The sequence below is a fragment of the Camelus dromedarius genome, chromosome 8, assembly GCF_036321535.1.
Source record: "Camelus dromedarius isolate mCamDro1 chromosome 8, mCamDro1.pat, whole genome shotgun sequence".
Classification (NCBI taxonomy): Eukaryota; Metazoa; Chordata; class Mammalia; order Artiodactyla; family Camelidae; genus Camelus; species Camelus dromedarius.
This window is the reverse complement of record NC_087443.1, coordinates 41,590,268-41,615,711: the sequence shown is the minus strand read 5'-3', so window position 1 is coordinate 41,615,711 and position 25,444 is coordinate 41,590,268. Positions and strand designations below refer to the sequence as shown.

Here is a 25,444-nt window from a genome sequence, read left to right as displayed (position 1 = left end):
CAACACAAAAGTCATCGTCTAGGAACTAAATTTTAACCATGACCCGTTAGGTGGATTATTAAGATCATTTTTATTACTTTCAATTGCCACCCGGACTATGATTAGAAAGAACACGTCGGCTTAATAAACATATGGCATAAATATTTTAGGAAATCAGCACTTAAGGCAATTCAGGACTCATATGATCATCTGTGCCTGCATAAAAAGTCTTCTTAAATGAGACATATTAAAATAATTGCATTTTAAATAAACCTTTTAAAATATAGCACCCTTTTGTATGATTTAAGGGAAAACATACTATCTTATTAACTAAGACCTGGGTTGGATTGATTTAGACATTTATCATTATTACATATAAGATACCTTAATGAAATAAGACCTGTTTCTGAACAATCAATTTTGTGAAGCCAAAAAATGTCACCCTAAACTAAAAGTCTGTTTCAGAAAGACTTCGGAAAGAGAATACATTTACTTTTCTGTGATTTGGTTGTCAGGGACCCTGTCATGTTTGTTAGGCAACAGAGACCAAGAAAAAAAGACATTTCTGATTACTAAATGCCAATGCCAGAAACGTTAAGACAATAACTTTTAAACTTTTTACCTTCAACTAAATACATTTACATATGAAAATCTCTCCCTGCAGTATTATTTTATGAAAAGGAAGTATTTTAGTGCATTCTAATATGGCAATCTTAAAAAGTGATGAGGGGGAAGGAAGTGTATAGCTCAGTGGTAGAGTGTGTGCCTAGTATGCATGAGGTCCTGGGTTCAATCCCCAGTACCTCCCTTATAAAATAAATAAATAAACCTAATTACCTACCCCCCCCCCCAAAAAAAACCAAACAAAACAAAAAGCGATGAGGGTAGAGTTACAGTATCAGACTGTATGTCTGAAATGGGGGTCAGAGATAATGCCAAGGACATTCTCGGTTTGGCCACTAAGGAAAACCCCTTAGTCCTGGGCAAAGCAGGACAGTTGGTCACTCTGTGTGGGGACCTGCCTCTTGGTCATTTAGGAGAATTCCCCTTCCCTGTGTTCTGAAACAAGCATTTGAGCACCTCTTAGAATAGCTGGGCCAGTATGATCTATCATCTTGACCAAAGGTCAGGATAGATAACTGCACAGAGTATTCCAGAAATATCTACTTCTAGAAGTGAAATTGTGAGACTATAACTTTGGATGCTGAAAAAGGTAAGTTTAAAGTATCCAAATGTTTATGTTTCTAACATCTACATGGAAAAAGTTAAAAAGTTTAAGCAGCTGGCTAGCTTTTGGATTGACATGGTTTATAAAAGCATACTGCTTTGACACTAGCTTTATAAAAGCACAGACTTTACATCCTTTGCATGAGTACCCTGAGCATGACATTGACAGATCAAGAGCACAGCCCTGGGACCCAGCAGGCACAGATTCAAATCCCAGCACTACTGCCTATTGGCTATGTGACTTTAGTTTCCTTATCTTTAAAACAATCTCATGAGATAGTTGTAAAGATTAAGAGACATTAAAAATGTAAAAGACTTTAGTATCTGTGCTTGGAATATAATAAAGTACAAAAAATAGCTATTATACTGATACGTTTTTTTACTTTTCACCTGAGTATCATGGTATTACGTAGCTATAGCCTCAGACTAGTTAGAAAATGATAGCTTCTTATTATAATTGAACACCTATGAGACAAAAGACTATCTTCAATGGCATAATCATTAAAAACAAACAAAAAGGCGCTTATAAAACTCTAACTGCTAAAGTGAATATCCAGAAAATGACCTTTATCTAATTTGCCATAACGCAAGTAGAATCAGATTGTCTATGAACATGGGTTACGCCCTCCCCAAGCTCCACAGACAAGGCAGATATTGCCGAGAAAATGGAAGAAGAGAAAATTGAATTTTCCTAAAATCAGGAAGAGACTATTAGTAAAACAGTAATCAGGTAGCTAAATAACAATATAATCTGAAGAAAAGAGAATGCAAGAAATTGCTTTTGAGTTGTGCTTTTCAGAAAAGCAAGAGAAATAATTGGGAAGAAGTTTGAGCAATTCATTAAGGCACATTTCCTGTGCCCCCCTCTCCCCACCCTACCCCAGGCTCCCACCACACTTTCTTTTTCCTGATTTAGTAAAGTTACTGAGAAAATAGGAGCCTGAATCACCAGGTTTGGCAGGACAACTTACAGTCTCTTGAAAGCCTGCCATTTTATTTTAGCTACAAAAATTGAATAAGGTAACGTCAATTTTCAAGATGGTATTTTTTAAAAATGGTAAAATAGAATTATGCCAATTAATATACTTCAGTATTCTTTTTGTGTTTTATATTATAATTAAACATACTACAAAGCTTTCTTTTTCTATAGTGTTTCATCTGTTCTACAAATATTTCTGATTCAGTAGAACTTCTTCAGTAGCAAAAAACCGCTGCTGTGGTCTTGAACTAAGAGATCAGAAAAGAATTTAAGGGGAAGGAAACAACTATGCATTAAACACCTGTGTGCCTCTCCGTATACATTATCTTATGAATAGTCACAGTATCTCTGTGAAGTCATAGGAATCTCATTTTATAAGAAATAAAAATGGAAGCTCAGAGAGGTTGAATAATTTTCCAAGGTCACAAAACTGATAATAATGGTTATGCTAGGTAATATTTGTTGCATTATCTCATCAATCCACAAAATCCTATACGGCAGATGCTATTATTATGCTCAGTTTAAAAAATGAGAAAACAGAAGGTAAGTAGCTTGTCCACAGTCCACGGCTGGCTGGCAGGCGGGGAAGATAGGATTAATCCACACAGTGCAACCCTGGAGCTGGCCTGTTAGCGCTGGTCCCTTCCTACGCCATACTGTCTATCTTAAGAGGCCATCTAGTTCATTCCAGACAAATGAAAATGCTTAGAATACTGCACAGAATTGGTGCTCAATATATGTTATCGGTAGAAATGAATCTTTCTTGTTTTGGTTTGTGTTTGTTTTATTGACGTTCACTCAGTTACAATATGTTAGTCTCTGGCGTACAGCACAATTTCTCAGTCATGCGTATACATACATATATTCATTTCAAATTCTTTTTAGACTGAATCTTTCTTGTTTTTTCTAAGGAACTCATAAAACAGAAAGGAGAATGAGTTTAGACTATGTAGTAACTTCCTGTCACTTTCTTTTCAATTGGATACTCTACTTCAAATGATGACAGAATGGAAATGTCATTGTTCATTATTTATCCCACAAATATTCCATGAGCCCTAAACTATGAGACAACTGATGAAATAAAATCATAAAGAAATCAACCATATCGTGTTAGTAATAATCTGCTGGCAAGGAGTTGCTCACAGGGGCCCAATTATTACTACAGTGAGCGATTCTTTTAATTATTGAAATTAAAACTTAAAATAGTTTTTAAAATTTTAAGTTATTGGAGAATTTAAAACTATTACTGGAATTAAAATTAAATTGACTTTTTATTATTGAAATCCAACTCAACTCTTTTATTTATTTTTATTTTTATTTTTATTTTGTTTGCCTTCACTCAGTCCTTGCAGGACCTAAGTAAGGCAGGTTTCTTGGCCTGCCTTCACAGACGAGGGGACAGTCATTCATGGAGGTCCAGGCCCTTGCTCCAGCTCACAGGCCCTATGTCTCCTTACCGGAAGCCCAGGGCTCTCTGCATGAGCTGACAATCTCCTACTTGTCACAGGAATTCAGAAACTGTTGCCAAATCAGGGTCGTATAGTCTTCAGACCTGGGCCTGTTTTCTGACCCAGAATTCATGAATTGAAGGAGAGGCCAAGATTCCAGAAGGAAGGACATTGCAACAGACACTGCGACAGATATATAGATAATAATACCCCGAATCCTTCCCCGGAAACAGCTACAGTCACTTATTTAGGTGTCACGCACCAGGGAAAGTGGGGTGCCTTTTGAACACTGTAGGACATGGGGAATGAACTGGCTTGTTAACTAGGGGCCTGAAGCATTTACAAGCGGCCTCCCCTTAAAGTGGGGTCCTATGGGGCCCAGGTACTATATGGGATCATGGCCCAGGTCTGGCCCAGAGTGGTCCACTGAGTCCATGGGCCCACCTAACAGCCATCTCCCCCGTGCTGATATTCACTTGGAGCACAAGTGCATGGTAGGTGGTATAACCTTCTGTATTGTTCCTTGGCCAGTGGAGTAAAAGCTACCTTAGTGGGGAAAGTCTAGTGGAAGTGCTGTAAGCCCACCACCACCACCACCAGCCAAAAGAGTAAATCAGGACCAACATCAAATCCTGTCTAATTGACCGAAGTTCCTGGGGGACAGGGAACAGGCTTAGCTACTGAAAGGTTCCAACAACATAAGCCAAGTAAAAGTCAGTTCCACAGGTTGGTAAAACTCTCCCCATTGCTATGGAAACTTTGAAATTTAGTTATGGGGGTTAGTTAATTTTGTCATTTTCTTTCTATATAGCTTTAGATATTCTTTTTTAAAATTTAATTTAATTTTTTACATCTTTTTTAATTGAAGTATAGTCAGTTTACAATGTTGTGTCAATTTAGATATTCTTTCAAAACAATCATATGTGTCTAAAATTTTAGACAATATACACTAATTTTGTTCTTTTTAAAAATTCGTTTTTATCCATAGGCAATGCAAATGCTATGGTAGCACTCACTTTTTGTCAATTCTTAAGTCAGTGTCAACTGTGGATGTGTATTCACAAAGGCTATACCTTAACCCTGAAGCCACGTGAGGAAGGAGTAAAGCCCCATGACATTTTAAATGCTTAGCCCAAAACTTTGGGGAAAATGCCCAAGTCATAGCAATGGCATGATGACTCAGTTTTCTATGTAAAAAGGGGTTTGTCCTAAAAGGAATAATCTGATGTTCATGCACAAACATAGATATCTACATTTGTATTTTTATGATTTTAGAGAAGAATGCAAGATTATTATTCAATGTTACTTTCAAATTTTACACCAGAGATTAATATATTTACATGCACAGGTTTAAACTATATTAAGCACTACAGGGACTAGGTTATACAAAATACCAAACATACAACCTGTTCTCAAAGAACTAACAAGTGACCTATTTATTTAGATTACTATCTGAGTAGTATTTGGGTACATAGTTAAATTTAGAAATGAACTTTAAGAGTTCTAAAAGCACTAAAATTAATTACAAACATGGCAAAGAGGTCAGGATCTGGTATCAAACTGAAGGGATTCATCCTTAAGTCTCCAGCTCTGCGGCTTTAGTTAGTAATTCCACTTCACTAAGCTTCACTTTCTTTGTAAAATGGGTTCATGTGAAGACTAACTGAGATCACATACGGCACAGAACCTCGTACACAGCAAGTCCTCAAATATAAGTGGCTATTATTTCTGTTATTATAATTGGGGAAATATAACCATGTGAAAAAGAGGAATATTGGTAGTCAACAAAATTAAGGTCTTGCAGACATTAAGAAGAAACCTTGAAAGCCGGAATCTTTTAAAGACTCCCTACCAACAGCTCCTAGGAATACTGAGTCTGCTGATGTTTAACACTGAATACAATGAGTACAATACGTCACAAAAGCATCCCCCATAAACCATCAGTGCTCTTGGGCCCCGGAACCTCTACTCTTTCCTCTCCTATAGCCAAGATCATCACCATCATCCCCACTGCTCAGTTTTCTTCACTTATGCCTTATCATTTAAAAATTATTATTATTATTGTTATTGTTATGTGCTATAAAAATCTACCTTTTACCTCTGCTATGACTTTGTGATTGGGGCCCTGGGGACAGATGCTGTGGGACAGATGCTGTGGTACAGCGGGATATTTAGAACACAAACAGTTCAACAGAGCCCTGCTTAACTGCCCACCAGAAAAGGGACCACTTCCCAAATCAGTGACAAGTGACAGGTGTCAGTGACTGATATCTAAGTTTCATGCCCCCTCCACTTTTCCTTTTTTGTCCTAGAGAGACAAGTGGTGAGATGAAAAACCTTCCCTGCGCTGCAAGAAAACATAATGTGCATTGTTAACACACATTTATCCTTTAAAATGTTTTGATTCACTGGGTGGACATTTTATGAAAGTAACAATTTTGGGGGAAGTGGTCATTGAAAGTGAATTATTCCTGAGCATTTCAACTGAATAATAAACTTTAATCCTGGCAAAATGACATTTAACTCTTGAAGCTTAGAAAAGTTACGGTGACCAGGTTTCTTACCTACTACAATGCCATAGGAAAAAAATAGAAAGTAGATATTGGGGGCAAAACTGCTCAACATGAGGCCTCCCGCCACCATGAAGCCACTGAAGATTGTCACAGGTCTTGCTCCAAACGATGAGACACACAGGCTGCAGACAGGACCTAAAGTAACATAGGAAACCTTCACTTATTTAACAGTCATCTTCTTTCCAGAATCCTATTATCCATCCCATCATATGTTTAAAATAACTCTTTCCATCATAAAATAACAACAATAATAAAACTACTGTGTATTTCTTATGTGTTGGACACCCTGTGAGATACTTCACATAAACAATCTCACTTCACTGTAATCTCACTGCACTCCTGGCAGGTAGATGCTTTTGACAGCCTCATTTTTTTTTTTAATGAGGAAATTAAAGTTTCAACGGAGTGAGGTCACAGAGTTAAGAAAACAGGGCTCTGGGATCAGACCTCATTCAAATTCAAGCTCAGCTATTTGCTAGCCTGTTTGAGCTCAGGCAACCGATTTGATCTCTCTGTGCCTTAGTTTCTTCATGTGAAAACTGTAATAATAATAGAACCCACTGCATGGTGTTACTGCGAGGACAAGTGATCACAGACACAGCGCTGACCAGTGACGGTTCTTTAGCAACAGAGGAACAGCAGCAGCCACCATCAAAACAGCAACAAAGTGAAACCCCTGGCAGTCTGACTCCTGAGCCCGCCACCTTAACCATCACATTCTTCTGAGGATTTTGTCTCCCAGATATGCCATGTATCTTTTCTGCCCCGAGCTCCTATCCAGCATAAGGCCAGTCATATAAGTGATGACAAAAATAAACCTGGTGATTGACTAAATGCAATCAATAGCAACCTTACAGGGGAATGAAGTGGGGGGTGAAGTGGTTACTCCCTTCCTCGAGAATATTCTGGCAGATGGGACCCATACCTCCACCCTACCTGCCCAGGCAGGAGTTTATCAGAACCACTGTCCCACATATCACATGTAACATGGAATTTGGGAAGGAAGTGTACTGTTGACTGACAGGTAGAAGTGCCCATTACCTGGACCGGTTCTTCGCAGAAGTGGGCAACTGCTCATGTAATAGGATGTACGTGATAGTGAAATTCTTTAATAAAGGAAACTGAAGCTCAGAGAAGTTGTCCAAGGCCGCAGTAGAAGAAAGAGCCCAACATTTGAAAGCAATGAGAAACATCTTCATTGAGTTCACAACAACCTTTCAAGGTACAAATGATGATCCCCAATGTTTGAAAAGCACACTCACCAGGATGGCTAAATACAGACACAGTGTTAACAAGGATGTGGAGCAATCTGAACTCTCATCAACTGCTGGTAAGGTCTCCTGAAGCGCAACGTAACACTGTCCCGCCCGGAAGTTCCACTTCCGTGTGTCTCTACACCGAAAGTCGTGTACACAAACAGTCAGAGCAGAACTACTCAGAGTGGCCAGCACCCACAAACCTGGATGCTCATCAGCAGTAGAAGGTACAAGCAGACTGTGGTGTGTTCTGACAATGGGCTATCAAATGGCCATGAGAATAAATGAGCTGCAGCTACACATGGCTATGTGGATGGATCTCACAAACATGTGGAGTGAAAGACACAACACGAAAAATGTACACATGGTGTAATTCCAATCATAAGAAGTACAAAAACAGGCAAAATTCATCCACAGTCAGAAGTCAGGATAGTGGTGATCTCTGGTGGGGGTAGGGAGCTCTAACCAGAAGGAACATAGCCCTGCTTCCAGGTACTGCTAATGTCCTGCTTCTGGATATGACTGTGCTCATTACATGGGTGTGTCTGCTTTGTAAAAAATTCACTGAGCTCTACTCTCATGAGATGTATGCTTTTCTGTATATATCTTTTACTTTGATAAAAAATGTTTTAAGTAACCTGAAATGGAGAGATGGTGTTATCTGCTCACAGTCTCATTGTTAGTAAGTGGTAGAGCCAGGACCCGATGATGCCAAGACCAACAGTCTTACGGATACCAGAGTCTCTTAAGCACATATTTAAGAGCAGGTTATGACCACTGAGACACCACCTGCTTTCAGTGCCTATGGCCTTCCCACATTTCTCCCTGGTCATGAACTGGCCCCTGTCATTTCAGGTCTCCTAGTGTGAGCCACTACAGAAGAGATGACTGATATATTTATATGACAAAGAGAGGGGAATATTCTGTGCCAGTGTATTAGGAGGAAAATCCATCTGAAAAACCAAAATTATCACCCAATAGTTGAGTTGTCTCTATACCCAATGAGAAACACTTGGTTACTTCAAAAATAGACATGATTTTAAGAGTAGTATTTCATAAATGGATGTTTGACATTATAAAGGCATAACCCTTCTCTGTTGTTTACCAAATTGTATTGACATTGAGAGTCGGTATTTACAAATTTAACAGGCACATGGAATTGAAATAGAGATTACTACTGGCATGTTTGAAAAGTTTCAAGTTTCATCCTCAAAGTAGGACTTTAAATTTACGCTCCTTACTGCATGTTAACTCTGCAAGGAAACCCAGAGCTAGTGGTGGGATGAAAGTAACAATTTTCATACCATGTAAAACCAAAACCAGGACTTTGTAAAAATACAGTATTATTATCAATTTAAATTGAGAAATCATTTTTGCCTAATACATGATTCTTTGAAAAAAATTAAGCTGAAGGGAGAAATGAGCAGAAATTCTTTGACACATGTAAACAGCAAATTGAAAACGGTTTTTAAAAAATTCTCACCTCACACCTGTCAGAATGGCTATTATCGAAAAGATGACAAATAACAAATGTTGGTGAGTGAGGAAGCAGAGAAAAGGGGGCCCTCATGTGCTGTTAGTGGGAATGTACATTGGTGCAGCCACTATGGAAAACAATATGGAGATTTCTCAAAAACTTAAAAATAGAACTACCATATGATCCAGCAATTCCACTCCTGGGTATTTATCCAAAGAAAATGAAAACATGAACTCAAAAAGATACATGAATTCCTATGTTCATTGCAGCATCATTTATAATAGCCAAGATATGAAATCAATCTAAGTACCCATCAATAGATGAATGGATGAAGAAGATGTGGTATATCCATGCAATGGAATATTACTCAGTCATAGAAAATAATGAAATCTTGTCATTTACAACAGCAAAGATGGACCTAGAGGGTATGGTGCTAAGTGAAATAAGTCAGACAGAGAAAGACAGATACTGCACGATTTCATGTATATGTGGAATCTAAAAAGCAAAACAAATGAGCAAACATATCTAAACACAAAAAGAGTCATAGATACATAGAACAAAGAGATGGCTGCCAGAGGAGAGGGGGAAGGGAGGGAGGAGAGAAATAGATAAGGTAAATTAACAGGTACAAACTTCCAGTTACAAAATAAATGAGTCACAGGTATGAAATGTACCATGTGGGAAATATAGTCAATAATTATGTAGTATCTTATTGTGATGATCATTTAAAAATGTATAGAAGCATAAAATCACTACATTGTGTCCTGGAACTAACATAGTGTTGTGAATCAGTTATATCTCAAAAACAAACAAACAAGCCAACAAACAAGCTCAAAGAAAAAGAGATCAAATTGGTGGTCACCAGAGTCTGGCAGGAGGAGTAAGGAGGAAGAATTAGATAGAGACGGTCAAAAGGTACAAACTTCCAGTTATAAGATAAATACTAGGGAGGTAATACACAACTTGATAAATATAACTAACACTGCTGTATGTTATAAATGAAAGTTGTTATGGGAGTAAATCCTAAGTGTTCTCATCACAAGGAAAGAAAATTTTTTTTCTATCTCTTTAATGTATCTATGGTGAATGTTCATTCAACTTACTGCGGTCATTGTTTCAGGATGCAGGTAAGACAAATCATTATGCTGTACACCTTAAATGTATACAGTGCTGTATGTCAATTATATAGCAATAAAACTAGAAGAAAAAAATGTCTATTTCATACTGCCATCTCCTGCTTACTTAGAGAAAAAAATCTTGATGTCAGAGGTCAAAGACAAAGAATTTTACAGAGCTGAAAGAGGCCTTGGAGAGGGTCCAAAGACCTCACTGAAAAAATGATGAAACTGGAGTTTAGAAGGCTCATGTGATTTGAACAAGAATCCATAGCTAATCAATGACAGGGGTACAGCCAAAGCCAGCTCAGCATTCTTCCCAACTCAGAAGTATTTCCACTGGCACCTGAGTATTTTTTCTAGAAATCAAAATATCAGTTAAAAAGCACCCATGTACCTTTATTAATATCTCAGAGATTAAATAGTTTTATGAATTTATGGCAGATGAAAACACAGCATTCACGCTTATTTTGGTGTTGAAAAGTTGAGAGCAAATTATTTCATTCCTACCTTCAAAGCCAGGGTATTCCTAGACTCGATTTACACAGCTTTAAACCACAATAGTGCCATGTTTCACCAATAACAAGTGGGGAAAAGCGACCGCTTCCAATAACTGGAAGAGACCATTAAGTCACACCCACTCAAACCTGATACGTTAATGTTTAGCTCTTTCTGTTAACAGGCAAGTTCTCCAAGACGATTGCTCCTCAGCACAAGTTTCAATTCAAGAGATTAATTAAATCAAAGGACTGCTCTCAAGGGAGATTTCTTATGAGGCTTCAGGTCTTTTACTCTGCAGATGGGACCTCTGGAACAAAAGTCAGCTAACTCACAATATGAACCAGTGGCTCCAACCGTTGGGACCTGTAAAAATTTTTTTATAAAGGGAGGAGAGCTTTATCATCTAATTGCCAAGTTTTTATTTTAACAAGTAACGTCATTTTTAATGTAACAGCCACCTATTACCATTTCATTAGAGAAGAAGGAGGAACTAGTGAGAAGTCCTATGTGAAGGAGTTCACAACGCCTGGGGGTAAAACTGAACAGAGGTGCTCAAACCCAGATCTGCCAGTACTCACAACATGCAGCAAGCCTGTTGGCTACAATGACTCACTAGATTAATCTGGGGATAGGTGTACTGACTCATTGGCAATTTGAAAGCCTTTGGAGGAATTAATGACAAAAAAAAGGAGGAGGGGGGAAGGACACTGTTAAATCTTCTCTGAGTACAAAACCACAGAACAAAGCTCAGAAAAAAAACTCTTAAAATACGCCGCCTTCTTCTTTAAGGAAATGGCGGTGATAATAGATGATTACTACATTAAAAAAAAAAAAAAGACTTTACTTGTTAAAATAAAAACTACAGATCTCCCTGCTGTATCAGCAACTCTGTTGTCTGAAAAACAGCCCCACCCTTCTCCTTGAACTTGAAGAGTGACATCTCAGCGAAGAGTGCTTTCTCTCATCTTAAAACAACACAAGGCCATGATCGCCCTCTAGTTCAGGTACTTCCCATTCCTACTGTATCCTTCAGGGATCAACCAGAGAAACAGAACCCAAAGAAGACATATATTAAGAGACTGACTGCAAGGAACTGGCTTTGGCGGTGGAGGGGCCCTGCTGGGCAAGTACAACATCCCCAGGACAGGCTGTGGGGAAGGGCAGACCATGGGGAAGGGCAGGCCATGGGGAAGGACAGGCTGGAAGTCTCTGGCACAGGCTGAACCTACATCCACGGGTGGAATTTCTTCCTCCAGAAAAGCTCATTTCTGCTCTTAAAACCTTTCAACAGATGGAACCAGATCCATCTAGATTACTTAGGATCATCTCGCTTACTCAAAGTCAACTGATGATGGACTTTGAGCACATCTATAGAATGCCTTCAGAACAACACCTACATCAGTGTTTGAACAACTCAGGAATGGAGCCCAGCCCAGAGCATCACCATCCCTCCTCCTCCAGCCAAATGTGCTCCATCAGAACGCGTCACCTGCAGTGCACGTGGGGACTCTGCATGGACAGCTCTCTCCCACCCGTCCCCCCTGCACAGTCCCTCCTCCCACTCCTCAGCCTATCTACATAAAACTCCAGAGATTTTGTTCTTGCTATTCTTGGTATTTGGGGTGAAGTCTCAAAGCGTCGCTACCCTTCTTTCTTCCTGTCTCTTCCCTGAGACCTCAGATCCCTTATAGCACAGATGATGTCTTCCATCTTGAGCTCCCTCGCACAGAGAAGAGGAGACTCTCTGCATATAAGTAATGAGGGTGGGCTTGTTCACCGGGCGTAACTCAGGGAGGCAGAATTCTTGATACTCAGCTTTAATCACCCCAAGGATCACCTGGACAAATAATTCAGATAAGAGGAACAAGTATTTGCTCCTCAGTTACTCAAGTTTCAAAGACAAAGAAGATTATCAGGAGTGTAAAGTTAAAACTTGTGTGTCTTTGCACAGTTTCAATATGCTACTCCGTCCAAATCTAGGTTTGGCAGGGACAAGGGGTGGGCCTGTAGATCCAGATGCTCAGGTACAATCTTGACTAAGTTCCAGCTCTCCCTCCCACCCGGCCCCCTAGAAATGACTTCGTCTCCAAGCTGAAGGGTCCCTTTCTTTCACAGAGTCTACAGTTTGGTTGGCACTGCTTGGGAAAGTAATTTTATTTATGGGTGACTTTTATTCTCTAATAACTAATATTTGTTGAGTACCTACCATATGCCAAGCACCATCTCAACTATTCTATGTAACAGCCATATACGGTAGGTACTTTTATGATCTCCAATTTAAAGATGAAGAAACAGACTTAACAGGTCAGGAAAACCAGAGCCTGGGTGTCACTCTTCCTCTTAGAGAATGTGCGTCATCTTAGGTCACTGAACCTTAAGGACACTCACGCCTACTTCAGCGTGCTATTATAAGAATCAGCTAAGATCAAGTAAGTGAAGGTGGCTGGTACTGAGCCAGGCACACAAGGGACACTCTTCCAACTAATAGGACAAGTACGTGAAAAGAAGAATTTTTATGTTGCTTGGCAGATGCATTTATTCTGCTGCACTTGCTCAATGAGAACTCTCCAGAGGTCGGATCACAGAACTGGCCAAAGATGACACCTACCAGGTCATCTCCGGACAAAACGGGGTAAACTCACATTTCTCAGTTATGACATGGCTTGCTTACATCAGAATCATCTGGGCAGTTAGTTAAAATGAAGATTCCCAGAACCACTCTCCATCCCCACCACATGGCTCTGATGAGCAGGAAAGTGACTTTTTAGACAAGCTCAGGTAATTCATAAATACTCCTGAATTTAAGAGCAACTGTATATATATATATATATACATGAGCCCAATTTTAATCAAAAAAAATATATAAATTAATTTTTACCAAAAAGGTGTTTTTTCACCAGGACTGGGGTCACTGGGTACAATTTGTTTGTCATAATTTACATGGCATAAACAGTGACACAATGAAGCAGAAATCTACAGGAGTTCCCTTTATAAATAAGTCAAAGCCAGCTGAACATGGGAGAATTATCAAAAAGTGTAAGGTTGAAATCTAAGCAAAAAGGGCATAAGCCAGTGGTAATTCCCAACTGAAAATCATTTTGGGGGCTTTAAAGAAATTCGCATACATGAGCCCCATCAAAGACTGACTGAATTAGAATGTCAGAGGGTCAAATCCAGGCATTTATATGCTCAAAGTTTTTCTGTAAATGATTCTAATTATCTCCTTGGTTGAGAACTACTGATAACCATCATGAGAAGTGCTTTTTTTACTTCCAAGGTAGTACTGATCTGTTTGTTTCTGTGTAGAACACAGTTGTCAACAAAGCAGAAGATGAATGTGGCTCACACAGTGCTTGACACCTCCTGCTAAACCTGTGTCACCAGAGTTTTCAGTATTTGTCCCTTCATTCATGCTATGAGGAGCCAAGGGAGGCCAACATCACGTGTGTTCAGTGGACACCAGCTAAAGTACACACGCACATGCCCATGAGTGGCAGGTCTCCAGCCGTCGTTTTTTCTCACCGCTTCCTCATTCTGGAACCCTTTGGTCTCCGTATTCTATGCTTATCTTCAAGCCCCTTGATTAGCTGGTCTTAGTGTCTCCTCATCTACCTGCACGAGGTCCCTCAGCTACAGAGTGATAGAGCCAGGACTTGAATGAGCACTAACACTGCCCTAGTATTTGTTCACTCCCTGGAACTCCGGTGGGATGCGCACTCTCTCCAGCCCACCGAGCGGGGCTGGCCTCGTGGGCACGTGACCAATGCAGTTGCAGAGGGCTCAGATCTGAGCAGGGCTGTGCACTCGGTTTACTATTCTGCTGTTGCTGTATTGACATTCTTCATTTTTTCAACAGGAGGTCCTGCATTTTCATTTTGCACCTACCCCTTATATAGCTGGTCCTGCCTACAAGTGAAGGGGGCTGCTGGTGGCCCTGAGACACTGGTCATCCACCTAGGAACTTGGAGAAAGTGGAGATTCACAGTTCAGTTTTCAGAGTCTGAGCCTCAGTTCTGACCAATAACCCACCCATCCTTACAAAGATCTCCACTTCCCTGAACCCTCAAGTCCTACCTCCAAAGGCTGCGTGAAAACAAGCTTTGTTCTCCAGGTATGTGCTAATGGAAACAGCTTCTCAGTTACCCTTAGACCCTTGCTAGAAGGCAAGGTAATTGCATTTCTGTTTAACTTTGTATTTGCTAATAGAAATTATGACTAACCGGAGAACATTTAAAATTCTCTTCTCTTCTCACCAGATCATTTTCTAAAAATTATACCTTCAAACATATCAATCATCATCCACTTGTATTTTGACAGCTTTACAAACAATCCACATTTTGAAAAACTTTTTCAAACAAATCTTGGCAAACGTTTCCTGTTTTTCTTAAGCTCATAATGATTGTTATTTTCATTTGTTTAGTTATGTTTAGTTATCTTATCTGACGTGGCCAGATGATCCAGCATTGTTTTTTGAGTCTTGTTTTTAAATTAACAAGGTAATATGCCATTTGGAAGCAACAGTTTTTGTTTTGTTTTGTTTTGTTTTGTTTTGATAAATCTCCTTTCATGATCAGGAAAGGCGACATATTTAAAAGAAGGAATGGCCAATGCATTTGTTTGGAAATCATCCTAGAGCTAAAAAATACCTTATAGATCACACATTCAATGTTCTTATTTTCCCCATAAAAACAGAGATTGTGATTTGCTCAATGAATCATGTCAAGTTCATAGCACAGAGGAAGACTCCAGGGCTATGTCTCAGAGCATCTGTTCTCAACCAGTTTCAATTAAATCAGACTGATGATCATTAAATATTACTGCAGAGTTCAAACCATGACTCCGGAAATTGAAGTGTATGATTTTAATCCTTCAAAAAAATAAAAATAAAGACGCCTTTACTGTCCTCTTTGAAGATGGTAAGAATCACTATTATATCATACTTGATAAGTGTTTATCAAGAATACTTCTTTTGAATACTTTATATGAAAGTTACGTAAAATCCACATGTCATTATATATGATACTATATTTAAATCCTTAATGACACCATCATTGTGATATGTCGAATTTTTCTTATGAAGGTGACACAAATGTAGGACATGCAATTTGATCCCAGTATATCTGAATCAGAGAGGAGTCACTATGAATCACAGAGGAACTGTTCCCAGGACTGGTGAACATCATTTGGTCCTTTGGTCATCAGCATTCATTGGCTATACCTGGCTCCCTGCCCTCATATCCCTGTATCATTCTTATTCATGGAAGTACGTAGACTGTAGACTAAGTCTCTTCAGGCTAGAAACGATGTGTTTGCTGTTCAGCCTATCATATCCACAATCAGGCACACTGCCTGGCACACAGTAGCAGATAAATGAATAATGAAATAAATGAATGGTTGAATATCTCATGGAATTCCTGTATTTTCACACAGATTTATTACAGTGAGAGAGTGGTTTATCCTCTTCATGAAGACAGGAAACTATGTGTTGTACTTAAAAAAAAAAAAAGCCTCCTCTGCCTCACACAGTGTTAATGATGCGGCAAACGTAATTAGATGATTAATGAGTGAGAGTGAAGAGACACATAAATTAAGCCACTTACTTGCCAGCAAACCAACTCCACTTGCAAGGGATCCGATCCAGGCTGTTTTCCCTTTCCCTTCACCAAACGCGTCCAGCCATTCTATATACAAGACGCCAACAGCTAACGGGGACCCGTAACACAAAAACTGAGTGACGAAGGAGACGAGTACAATCACCCAGCCCCATCCACCATCAGGGGACCTTTTGAATTCCATTGTCATGTGAGATCAAGGAGGTGTTTCTCTGTAGGTCCTAAGCAAAAAGAAAAAGAAAAGAAAAGCATGGTCAAGAGTGTAGTAAGGCATGATATTCTGGATCAAAAACAACTCCTCCTAAATTAAAACATCAAAAAATGTTCTTTAAAAATATACAAGGAAAAGGATAAAATATCACTGGCAGATCAAATTAACTTCAAAATCTTTATGATTTGAATAAATAATACATCCACACATAGAGCTGGGCTGAACCTTCAGAGCTGCCCTGAGTTGGGGGTGAGGAGCTGGCCCTTCACACCATCATGTTGATCATTCACTGAATGCAGGCCACCCGGCAAGGGGGCGTGACCTTAGGTGAGGGGACTCTTCAAAGGCAATCATTAGCCATGGGGGCTGTCATCTGAAGGCCATCTGTCATCACCTTCAGCTACTGAGGCAAGAAATCTTTCATTCCTAAAGGGTGTCTGGAGGAGAACTGGCAGCACAGCACAAGGTTCACTGACTGGAGTAATCTTCCACGGTGTCTTTATGAATATACAAGCAAGACTGAGCAAACAGTCTTAGCTTTCCTTTTTTCAAAAAAAAGTGGATCCTGTACATTCTATTCCGTACCTTGGTTTATGCACTTAATATCCTTGGAAATGCTTCCTATCAACACATAGAGAGCATTTTTAGTCTTTTTTTTTTTTCAAACAAACACCCACAGCTATATAAAGGTTTGTCTGTTTTCCTTATTGATTAGGCAAACCATAATTCAAAAATGAAAAAAAAAATGACAAAAAGTATACAGTCTTCATTCATTTCCCACCTAACTTCCATATCCTCCACAGGAAACCAACATTTCTTGTTTCTTTTATATCCTCCTAGAATTAATTTATGAATACATAAGCTAACTCAACTACAGATTTTCTCTGATTTTTTACACACAAAAAATAGCATGTTATATACACTGGTATGGTTCTTGCTGTTTTTTCACTTGACAAAATACCTTGATCTTTCACATCAATGCATAGTAACCTTCCTCATTCCTTCTTTCAGCTACACTGTGTTCCAGTCATTCCTAACTGTTTAACCAGTTCCCAGTGGCTTCCAATGAAAAACAATGCTGCAATGAATAACCTTACCAACACACGTATCTTTCTGCATATATGCATATCTGACAGGAATTGCTGAGTTGATTACAAATGTATCTTTCTGTTATTAGTATTAGCAAACTGACTTCAAGGTATTAAACCAACTTCTATTATCCTCAGCAGCTTTCAGTGTGTTGTGCAACTTTTGGATTTTTGCCAATTTGCTGGCTTTAAGTATTTCATTATAGTTTTAACCTGCATTCCTCAGCATTCTCTGAATGATGTGTGTTGTTTCATAGGTGAAAAACCATTTGTAATTCCTGTCTAATTCTTGGGTGTATACAGGCGTTTCTGGACTTTCTTTTCTGTTCCTTTGATCTGTCTATTGACTCACAATTACCACATGAGTTAAAATACTGTCTTTCTCTTTTTTTTTAAGTTTTTAAAAATATAGTTTACATTCCAGTGGGAATAGTTCTTTCTCTCCTTCTCCATCACTGCACACTTTTCAATATTTTCTTGGCTCTTCTTGGTTACTTTTTTATATGACCTTCAGAATCAGTCTTTCTGGTTTTAAAAGAAATTTGATGGTGTTTTCACTAGGGCCGAGTTAAACTCATACATTGATTTAAGGAAAAACACTCCTTTTATGATGCTGAGTCTGTCTATCTTTCACTTCTTATCTTTCCATTTGTTCACATCTACTTTGGTGTTCACAGTGTTTAAATATTTCCCCAACATCTCTTTTTATTTTATCTTTAGATATTATATCCTTTTTGCTAACATTTTAATTGGGCTTAATTCTTTTATTTGTGAAAAAGCTATTAACATCTGTATGTTAATTTTGGATTCCACTACCTTACTGCAAAATCTCTTGTTTGCAGTAGATTTGGGGATGATTCTCTTGGGTACATACAATATATAATACAATACAGTTATATGACCATCTATAAACAGTGATAGTTTTACCCTCTTACTTCGAATTTTTGTGCTTCTAATTTCTTCCTTTTGCCTTTGCATGGAACAAGGCACCCATAACAATGTTAAATAACAAGAGTACACATCTTTGCCTAGTTTCTAACTTTAGTGGAAATGCCTTAAGGTGCCATGGTGCTGTCTCTGAGGCTTAGATAAATTTCACAGTTAAGAAAAAAAGTTTCTACTTTTGAGTGCTATTATAAAGAATGTTTATTGCATTTTCTCAAATGCATTTCCAATACATAATCATAGAGATGATTTTTTTTCTTTTAATTTTCAATGTAATAAAATCTGTATTTTCTACTATTAAACCATCCTTGAGTTAGTGGGGTAAATCTTCCTTGGTTCATGCACTATTTTTTTATGTAAGTCTACTTCAGGGGGGTGGGGTTTAAATTCATAAGTGAAATAAATCTATTTTTGTTTTTAATTTTGACGAGGTTTTGGTATCAAAATGATATTTTTTAAAAATTTGAAAATCTTCGTTCTTTCTAAGTTCTGAAACAGTCTACATACCCATGGATTTGGAGGCCCAAGGCCTGAACTTCCTGCCCCTAAGGGGCCTCCCACTTAGTCGTCCACGCCTACATCTCTTCGCCATGCCAGGTTTACAGTCAGGTTCAAGGGAGTCTGCTTTGCCCACAGATTTTGCCAAACTATCCCCTTGGCTCTGGTTTCATCAGATAACAGGTAAAAACAGTAGGAGTATCATTCATCCATTCATGCGCATCCCTAATTAGATGGTGAGGCATTTGGCTGTCTTAAGAAAATCATAATTACACCCATCAATTTACCTGGGCTTCAGCGAATTTCTTCAGTTTGACATTCAAAGCACTGGGCAAAAATCACGTCACCATCTGCCGCAGGCTTTTGTACAAATTAACTTTCAATATTTCATAACTGAAAACTGAAAAGATGTTACAATTTGTGAACAAAACTGTAGAGTCTAAAAGCCAGTCTCGCCAGTTCGCCAAGGTCGGAGGCACGGAGCGGGGTGTTGGCAAGGAGGGCGCGCCGTGTGCATGCTGACTGGGGCCTCTTGCGGCTTCCGCCAGACGCTGGCCCAGTTCCTGGCCCTGCTGCTGCCTCCTGGCTCCGTGCTGGTCCTAAGCGGCCGCAACGACGAGGGGCTGCGGCAGCTGGAGGCCGAGCTGGGCTCCCGGAGGCCCGGCCTGCGCCTGGTGAGGGTGCCCGCCGACCTGAGCGCCAAGGTGGGCTTGCAGCAGCTGCTCGCCGCCGCTGTGCGAGCTCCCCAGGGCCGAGGGCATGCAGTGAATGCTGCTCGTCAACAACGCGGGCACTCTTGGGGATGTGTCCAAAGGCTTGGTGGGCCTGGCTGACTCAGCTGAAGTGAACAACTATTGGGCTTTGAACTTGACCTTCACACTCTGCCCGACTTCCAGCAATCTGAAGGCCTTTCCGGACAGTCCTGGCCTCAGCAGGTTAACATCTCATCCATCTGTGCCCTGCAACCCTTCAAGGGCTGGGCACTGTATTTGCAGGGAAGGCTGCAGGTAACATGATGTGATGTTTCAGGTCCTGGCCACAGAGGACCCGAGTGTGAGGGGGCTGAGCCCCAGGTCCCCTGGACACAGACATGCAGCAGTTAGCCCAGGAGACCTCCATGCACCCAGACCTGTGAGAAAAGCTGCAGGAGATGAAGACAAAGGGGAAGCTTGTGGACTGCAGGGTATCAGCCCAGAAACTGCTGAGCATGCTGCAGAAGGCCAAGTTCAAGCCTGGAGCCCACGTTGACTTCTACAGTGAATAAGCTCATGCCCTTGGCTTCCTGGGGCTTTCTGCGCCTCCCCACATCCTGCCACAGCGGCACTGCCAGCTCTGCCCTCAGATCCAGCCAGCCATGAGGGCCCCAGTGGCTGAAGTTTCCATCTCAGGAGTCTGTGTTGACCACCCTGAGTTAGGAGTAGGCTTGGGAGAGACATGTTATGGGTTTTGGTGTTCTCCCACCCCAGGAGTAGAATTTTAGGGATGAGAAAAGCAGGACAAGAAGCTAAAACGTTGAAGACAGGAGGTTGGGTTTCCTGCCCATGGCCAGTCCAAGGGGAGGAGGACGCTGAGCTAGTATCCAATAGGAGGGCCCATGTGATTCACAGACGGCCGGAAGGGGAGGGAAGACAGCGCAAGTCCCGGCCCACAGGGACGCCCCTTGCTCAGGGTAGCAGGACCTTCTGTTAAATTTCATGTCCTCGGTCTGATGCTTCTTCCCTCCAGAAACTACCATCCATCCGCCACATGGGGGAAGCGGTTCTGAGAATTTATGTACACATTAAAGGCAGATACAAATAAAATGTGGATTGGCAAAAAAAAAAAAAAAAAAAGCCAGTCTCTCAGACCACATGATTGTGTGAGCAGACAGACTCCTCCAAACTTCTAAATATCGAAATCCTTTGAGGCAATCAGATATGCCCCTTCATCAGCCGTTTACTCTCTCTAGTATCTAAGCTATTGCAAAAAGTAAATAATATAATTCCGGTCCTTTAATGACAATTTAGTACTACTTCCTGTTTAGAACCCCTTTAAAAGAAAAGATAGTCTTCTAATTCCCTAAACTAGATAATATGTAATAGCAATAGCTAAACACCTAATGAGAATAAAAGGTTGTGTAAAAACAAATGCATAAGAGATTGTCCTTCATTTACATGTTCAAATTATAGCACTCCCGGAAAAGTATACATTGGTACAGGCAAAGCACCAGAATCATAAATAAAGCCAGTATTTCCTGGAGGGCAGGGAGAGGAGAGTGAAAGAGTGAGGAGTATCTCCTTTGCCAGTTTTCAGACTGAAGTAGACAGAAATGCCTTTATACACCAAATGCCTTCGCCTAGCCTTGCCCTACCTTGGGTGACATTTCAACACATAGGACAGGAGCCAGAGAAATTCTTCTCACAGTCAATATTTGGGAAAGCAAACCTTTGAAATACAAAGCTCCCATATGTATCAACTCAGACTAGAAAGACGAGTTTTTACAAAGAGTTGGCTAACAGCTTCTGACCTTTCATTGTCTCACAGTTTGAGAGACACGTAGTCTCAATAGAACATGGTGAAAAATACCATTTAGTGATTTCTTGTTTTCTGTCAGGGCGATACCTTTCTCCTACAGTTTCTGCTATTCCTCAGATGTCTCACCTGCTGTTTCTCTCACAGTCTATGTTCTTCTGTAAGGGGATTTCACAAATAGAGTAGCCTTCATTTCCTCCTCCTTTTGTAATGGCACCCAACTTTCTTTGAGGTACTTGGTCTTCCTTATGGGTAGATGGTTGGTGGGACAGTTAATCAAGGTTCCTTGCTCTTGACCCATGGAGCAGAACCTGATCCAAGCAAGGCCAGTAGGACCCCTCTCCCAGGATCCTAAATTGTGAATGAAATGCTCTAATAAAAGATAGCTATTTGGAGTTGACTGACCTCAGTGGTTACTGCATTAAAGAAACCCTCTGTCAGTTCCTACTATCTTGGCTCCCTAGGGATACCCAAGCCTAACTTCTCCCCCTTCCACCTCATTGTATGAGCTAACCTAGTAAATTATTTTGTTAAGTTAGCTGGTATTCATGTCTTTTAAGTGCGACAGAATAAACATATTGTGAGTATGCTGTAATTTCACGTTGATTATTTTAACTATTCATACCCCATTTGATCCTATTTGGGCCAAAGGTTAAGCTTAGGAGTTTAATCTTTGACAACAAAACATAGGAAATATAGATACGCCATACCTTTTTGTTTCTGAAAATTTCTTCTTATTAATCCTCCTTCTTTATACTTCATGATGCAATATGATAAAAATATCTCCCCTGGCATTCTTTTAAATAAAAAGTCTAAATTAACTGAAATTTCTGCTAAACCCACTTATCCTAATATTTACAGAAATTCAGCATTCTAAAAGCGGGATCTTTATTCTAAAGGTTTTTTGATAATTTTCAATTTAAATTACATTGCAGTAGATACCAAGGGAAATCAGAAGAACTGTAAGACATCACCCTTGCCATCTAGGCGCTTATAACCCACTAAGGAAGGTAAGATATGGGCACAAAAGAGCACATGGTTGAGTATCAAAGACATGGGTGGATATTAAACATCTAGGAGTCAGAGGGAAGTGAAAGCAGTCAGGGCAGGAGCAGGAGTAAAGTCCTTGCAAAGAAGGTTGGTTCTAAAGAACAATGCAGAGATTCATCAATGGGTGGCTTAGGCAAGAGGATCAACATAAACATGGGTGTGGAATTAGGGACAGGCCTAATAGATTCGGTGTGAAGTGAAGAGGGCAGATCTTACAGGGCTCACAGAGGAAAACAAGATTAGAAAGATGGCACTCTCCACTGAAATTGCAGAAGAAAGTGCCTCAAAAAGCCTGTCTATTGCCCCAAGGTAGGATTATTTTCACACTTTATGGGATAAATCCTGGCATTAATAACATTTACAATATCCAAGTGGTAGAATTTTTTTCCCCCTAAAAAATAGTAAGATCTATAAGTCCCAGAAGATGTTGTCTTGTTTGGACTAGTGTTCCATGAGTATATTCAAAGTTTGGGGTTCTTACTCATATAATTGTATAAAAGTATGCTTCTAAGAAACACATACATTGTAGTATATTCCAGTACACCCTCTGAGAATTGGGAATCTTTTAACCTGTGTTAACAAACTAAGACTCCAAAATTCAAAATTAGAAGCCATTTTGAGAGACCATTTGAAAAGCACTGCAATTTAAGGGCAGTTCTGTCAATCTACAGGGTCTGACAGAATATCACAAAATTAACTTGAACTTATAATTTAAGTGTATTTCTTATCTTTAACTTAAAAGTTAAATATGTTCAGGAGAGGGGCCAAGATGGCAGAGCAGAAAGACCCTGAGCTCACCTCTCATGAGCACAGCAAAATCAAAACTATCTGCAGAACAACCATCGATGAAAAAAACTAGAATCTACCAGAAAAGACTTTCTACAACTGAAGACAAGGAAGGAACCTCAACAAGATGGGTAGGAGGGGTGGACTAATGATATAATCAAATCCCATACCCCTCGGGTGAGCGGCCCACAAGCTGGAGAATAATTATAATGCAGAGGTTCTCCCACAGGAATAAGAGTTATGAGCCCCACATTGGCTTCCTTAGCCCAGTGGTCTTGCACCAGGGAGACAAGCCCCCAGAGCATTTGGCTTTGAAGACCAGCAGGGTTTGATGTCTGCAGACCCCCAGAACTGGGGGAAATAGAGACTTCATCCTTAAAGGGCACACAAAAAATCTCACTGCACCAGGACCTAGAGCAAAAGCAGTAACTTGATAGGAGCCTGGACCTGACCTACCTGCTGGTCTTGGAGAGTCTCCTGGAGAGGTGTGAGGTGGCTGTCGCTCATGCTGGGAACACAGACACTGGTGGCAGACATATTTGGGAACATTCCTCACCATGAACACTATTTGAGGCTGCCTTGGATATTTGAAAGCCAGTACTGGTGCTGGCAGGCACTATCCTGGGATCCTCCTTCTAGCTCATTAGAGCCAAGACCTGGCCCCACCCAATAGCCTGTAAGCACCAGTGCTAGGATGCCTCAGGCCAAACAACTAACTGGGTGGGAACACAGCCTCACCCATCAGCAGAGAGACTGCCTAAAGACTTCCTGAGCCCACAGCCACCTCTAGACACGGCCCTGCCCACTAGAGGGCCAAAATCCAGCTCCACCCACCAGTAGGCAGGCACCAGCCCTTCCCTCTAGGAAGTCTGCACTAACTTCTAGACCAGCCTCACCCATCCTGCAGCCTGCGGATCTAGCCTGTCCACAACTGGCCAGACCTACCCTGGGACCAGCTGTGCCCTGGCCTTGTCCACTAGGAGGCCAACATAAGCTTCAGGATACCCTGGACCCTATACCCTACTGTGTCAGAAACTACCCCCACCCCCTAAAATGATCTGAAACAAGCTCTAGGACCTAAGTCCAGGAAGTGCAGAGAGTCCACATAGGATTAACCCAAAGAGGAGCACACCAGGACACAGTGTAATTAAAACGGCAAAAATTAAACATAAAGAGAGAATATTAAAAGCAGCAAGGGAAAAGCAACAAATAACATACAAGGGAACTCCCATAAGGCTATCACCTGATTTTTCAGCAGAAAATCTGCAGGCCAGAAGGGAGTGGCACAATGTATTTAACACAATAAAAGGGGAAAAAGCTACAACCAAGAATACTCTACCCAGCAAGTTTCCAGTTCAGATTTGATGAGAAATCAAAAGCTTTACAGACAAGCAAAAGCTCTGTTAAAAAATAGACAAATAAACCTAATTACCTCCCACACCAAAAACAAAAAACAGACAAACAAAAGCTAAAAGAGTTCAGTACCACCAAGCCAGCTTTACAACAAAAGTTAAAGGAACTTCTCCCGGTGAAAAAGAAACAGCTGCAAGTAGAAACAAAAAAAATTATGAAAAAAGCTCCAGTGAGCTTTTTAGGAAATCATCCGCATACAAAGCTAGTAGGGAGGTTAAAAAACAAGAGTAGGAAAATCATCTATATCCACAATAAGCAGTTAAGGGATACACAAAACAATTAGATGTAAAATATGATATCAAAAACAGTAATCATGAGGGGAGGAGAGAACAAATGCAGGGTTTTAAAAATGCACTTGAAATTAGGAGATCAGCAACTTAAAACAATCATGCACATGTATAGGCTGCTATACAAAAACCTCATGGTAACCGCAAACCAAAAATCTGTAATAGATAAATACACAGAAAAGAAAAAGGAATCCAAACATAACACTAAAGATAATCATCAAATCATAAGAAAACAAAAGAAGAAAGGAGGGGGAAAGACCTACAAAAACAAATCCAAAACAGTTAACAAGATGGCAATAAGAACACACAAATTGATAATTACCTTCAATGTAAATAGGCTAAATGCTCCATTAAGAGACACAGAGTAGCTGAATGGATACAAAAACAAGGCCTGTGTATACTGCCGCCTACAAGACTCACTTCAGATCTAGAGATGCATACAGACTGAAAGTAAGGGGATGGAAAAGGTATGCTGGGAATATGGAAAT

At 40.2% G+C, this 25,444-nt stretch overlaps 1 protein-coding gene and 1 pseudogene across 5 annotated transcripts in view; one reads left to right on the top strand and one right to left on the bottom strand.

The window, feature by feature from the left end:
• SLC16A9 (solute carrier family 16 member 9) overlaps positions 1-25,444 on the bottom strand; it is a 58,617-nt gene that overhangs the window by 9,277 nt on the left and 23,896 nt on the right. For 3 of the 5 annotated variants that reach the window (XM_064488156.1, XM_031461290.2, XM_010985770.3), the window contains exons 2-3: positions 16,156-16,388; positions 6,198-6,341 (exon numbers count right to left, since the gene is read on the bottom strand). In XM_064488156.1, coding sequence (XP_064344226.1) covers positions 6,198-6,341; positions 16,156-16,357 — 346 coding nt within the window. In that variant the 5' untranslated portion in view covers positions 16,358-16,388. Of the gene's footprint in view, positions 1-6,197; positions 6,342-16,155; positions 16,389-19,196; positions 23,154-25,444 lie in introns of those variants that run through there. The other 2 variants (XM_010985771.3, XM_064488157.1) reach the window with 2 other exon arrangements.
• LOC105093895 (sepiapterin reductase-like) lies at positions 18,921-20,173 on the top strand (annotated as a pseudogene).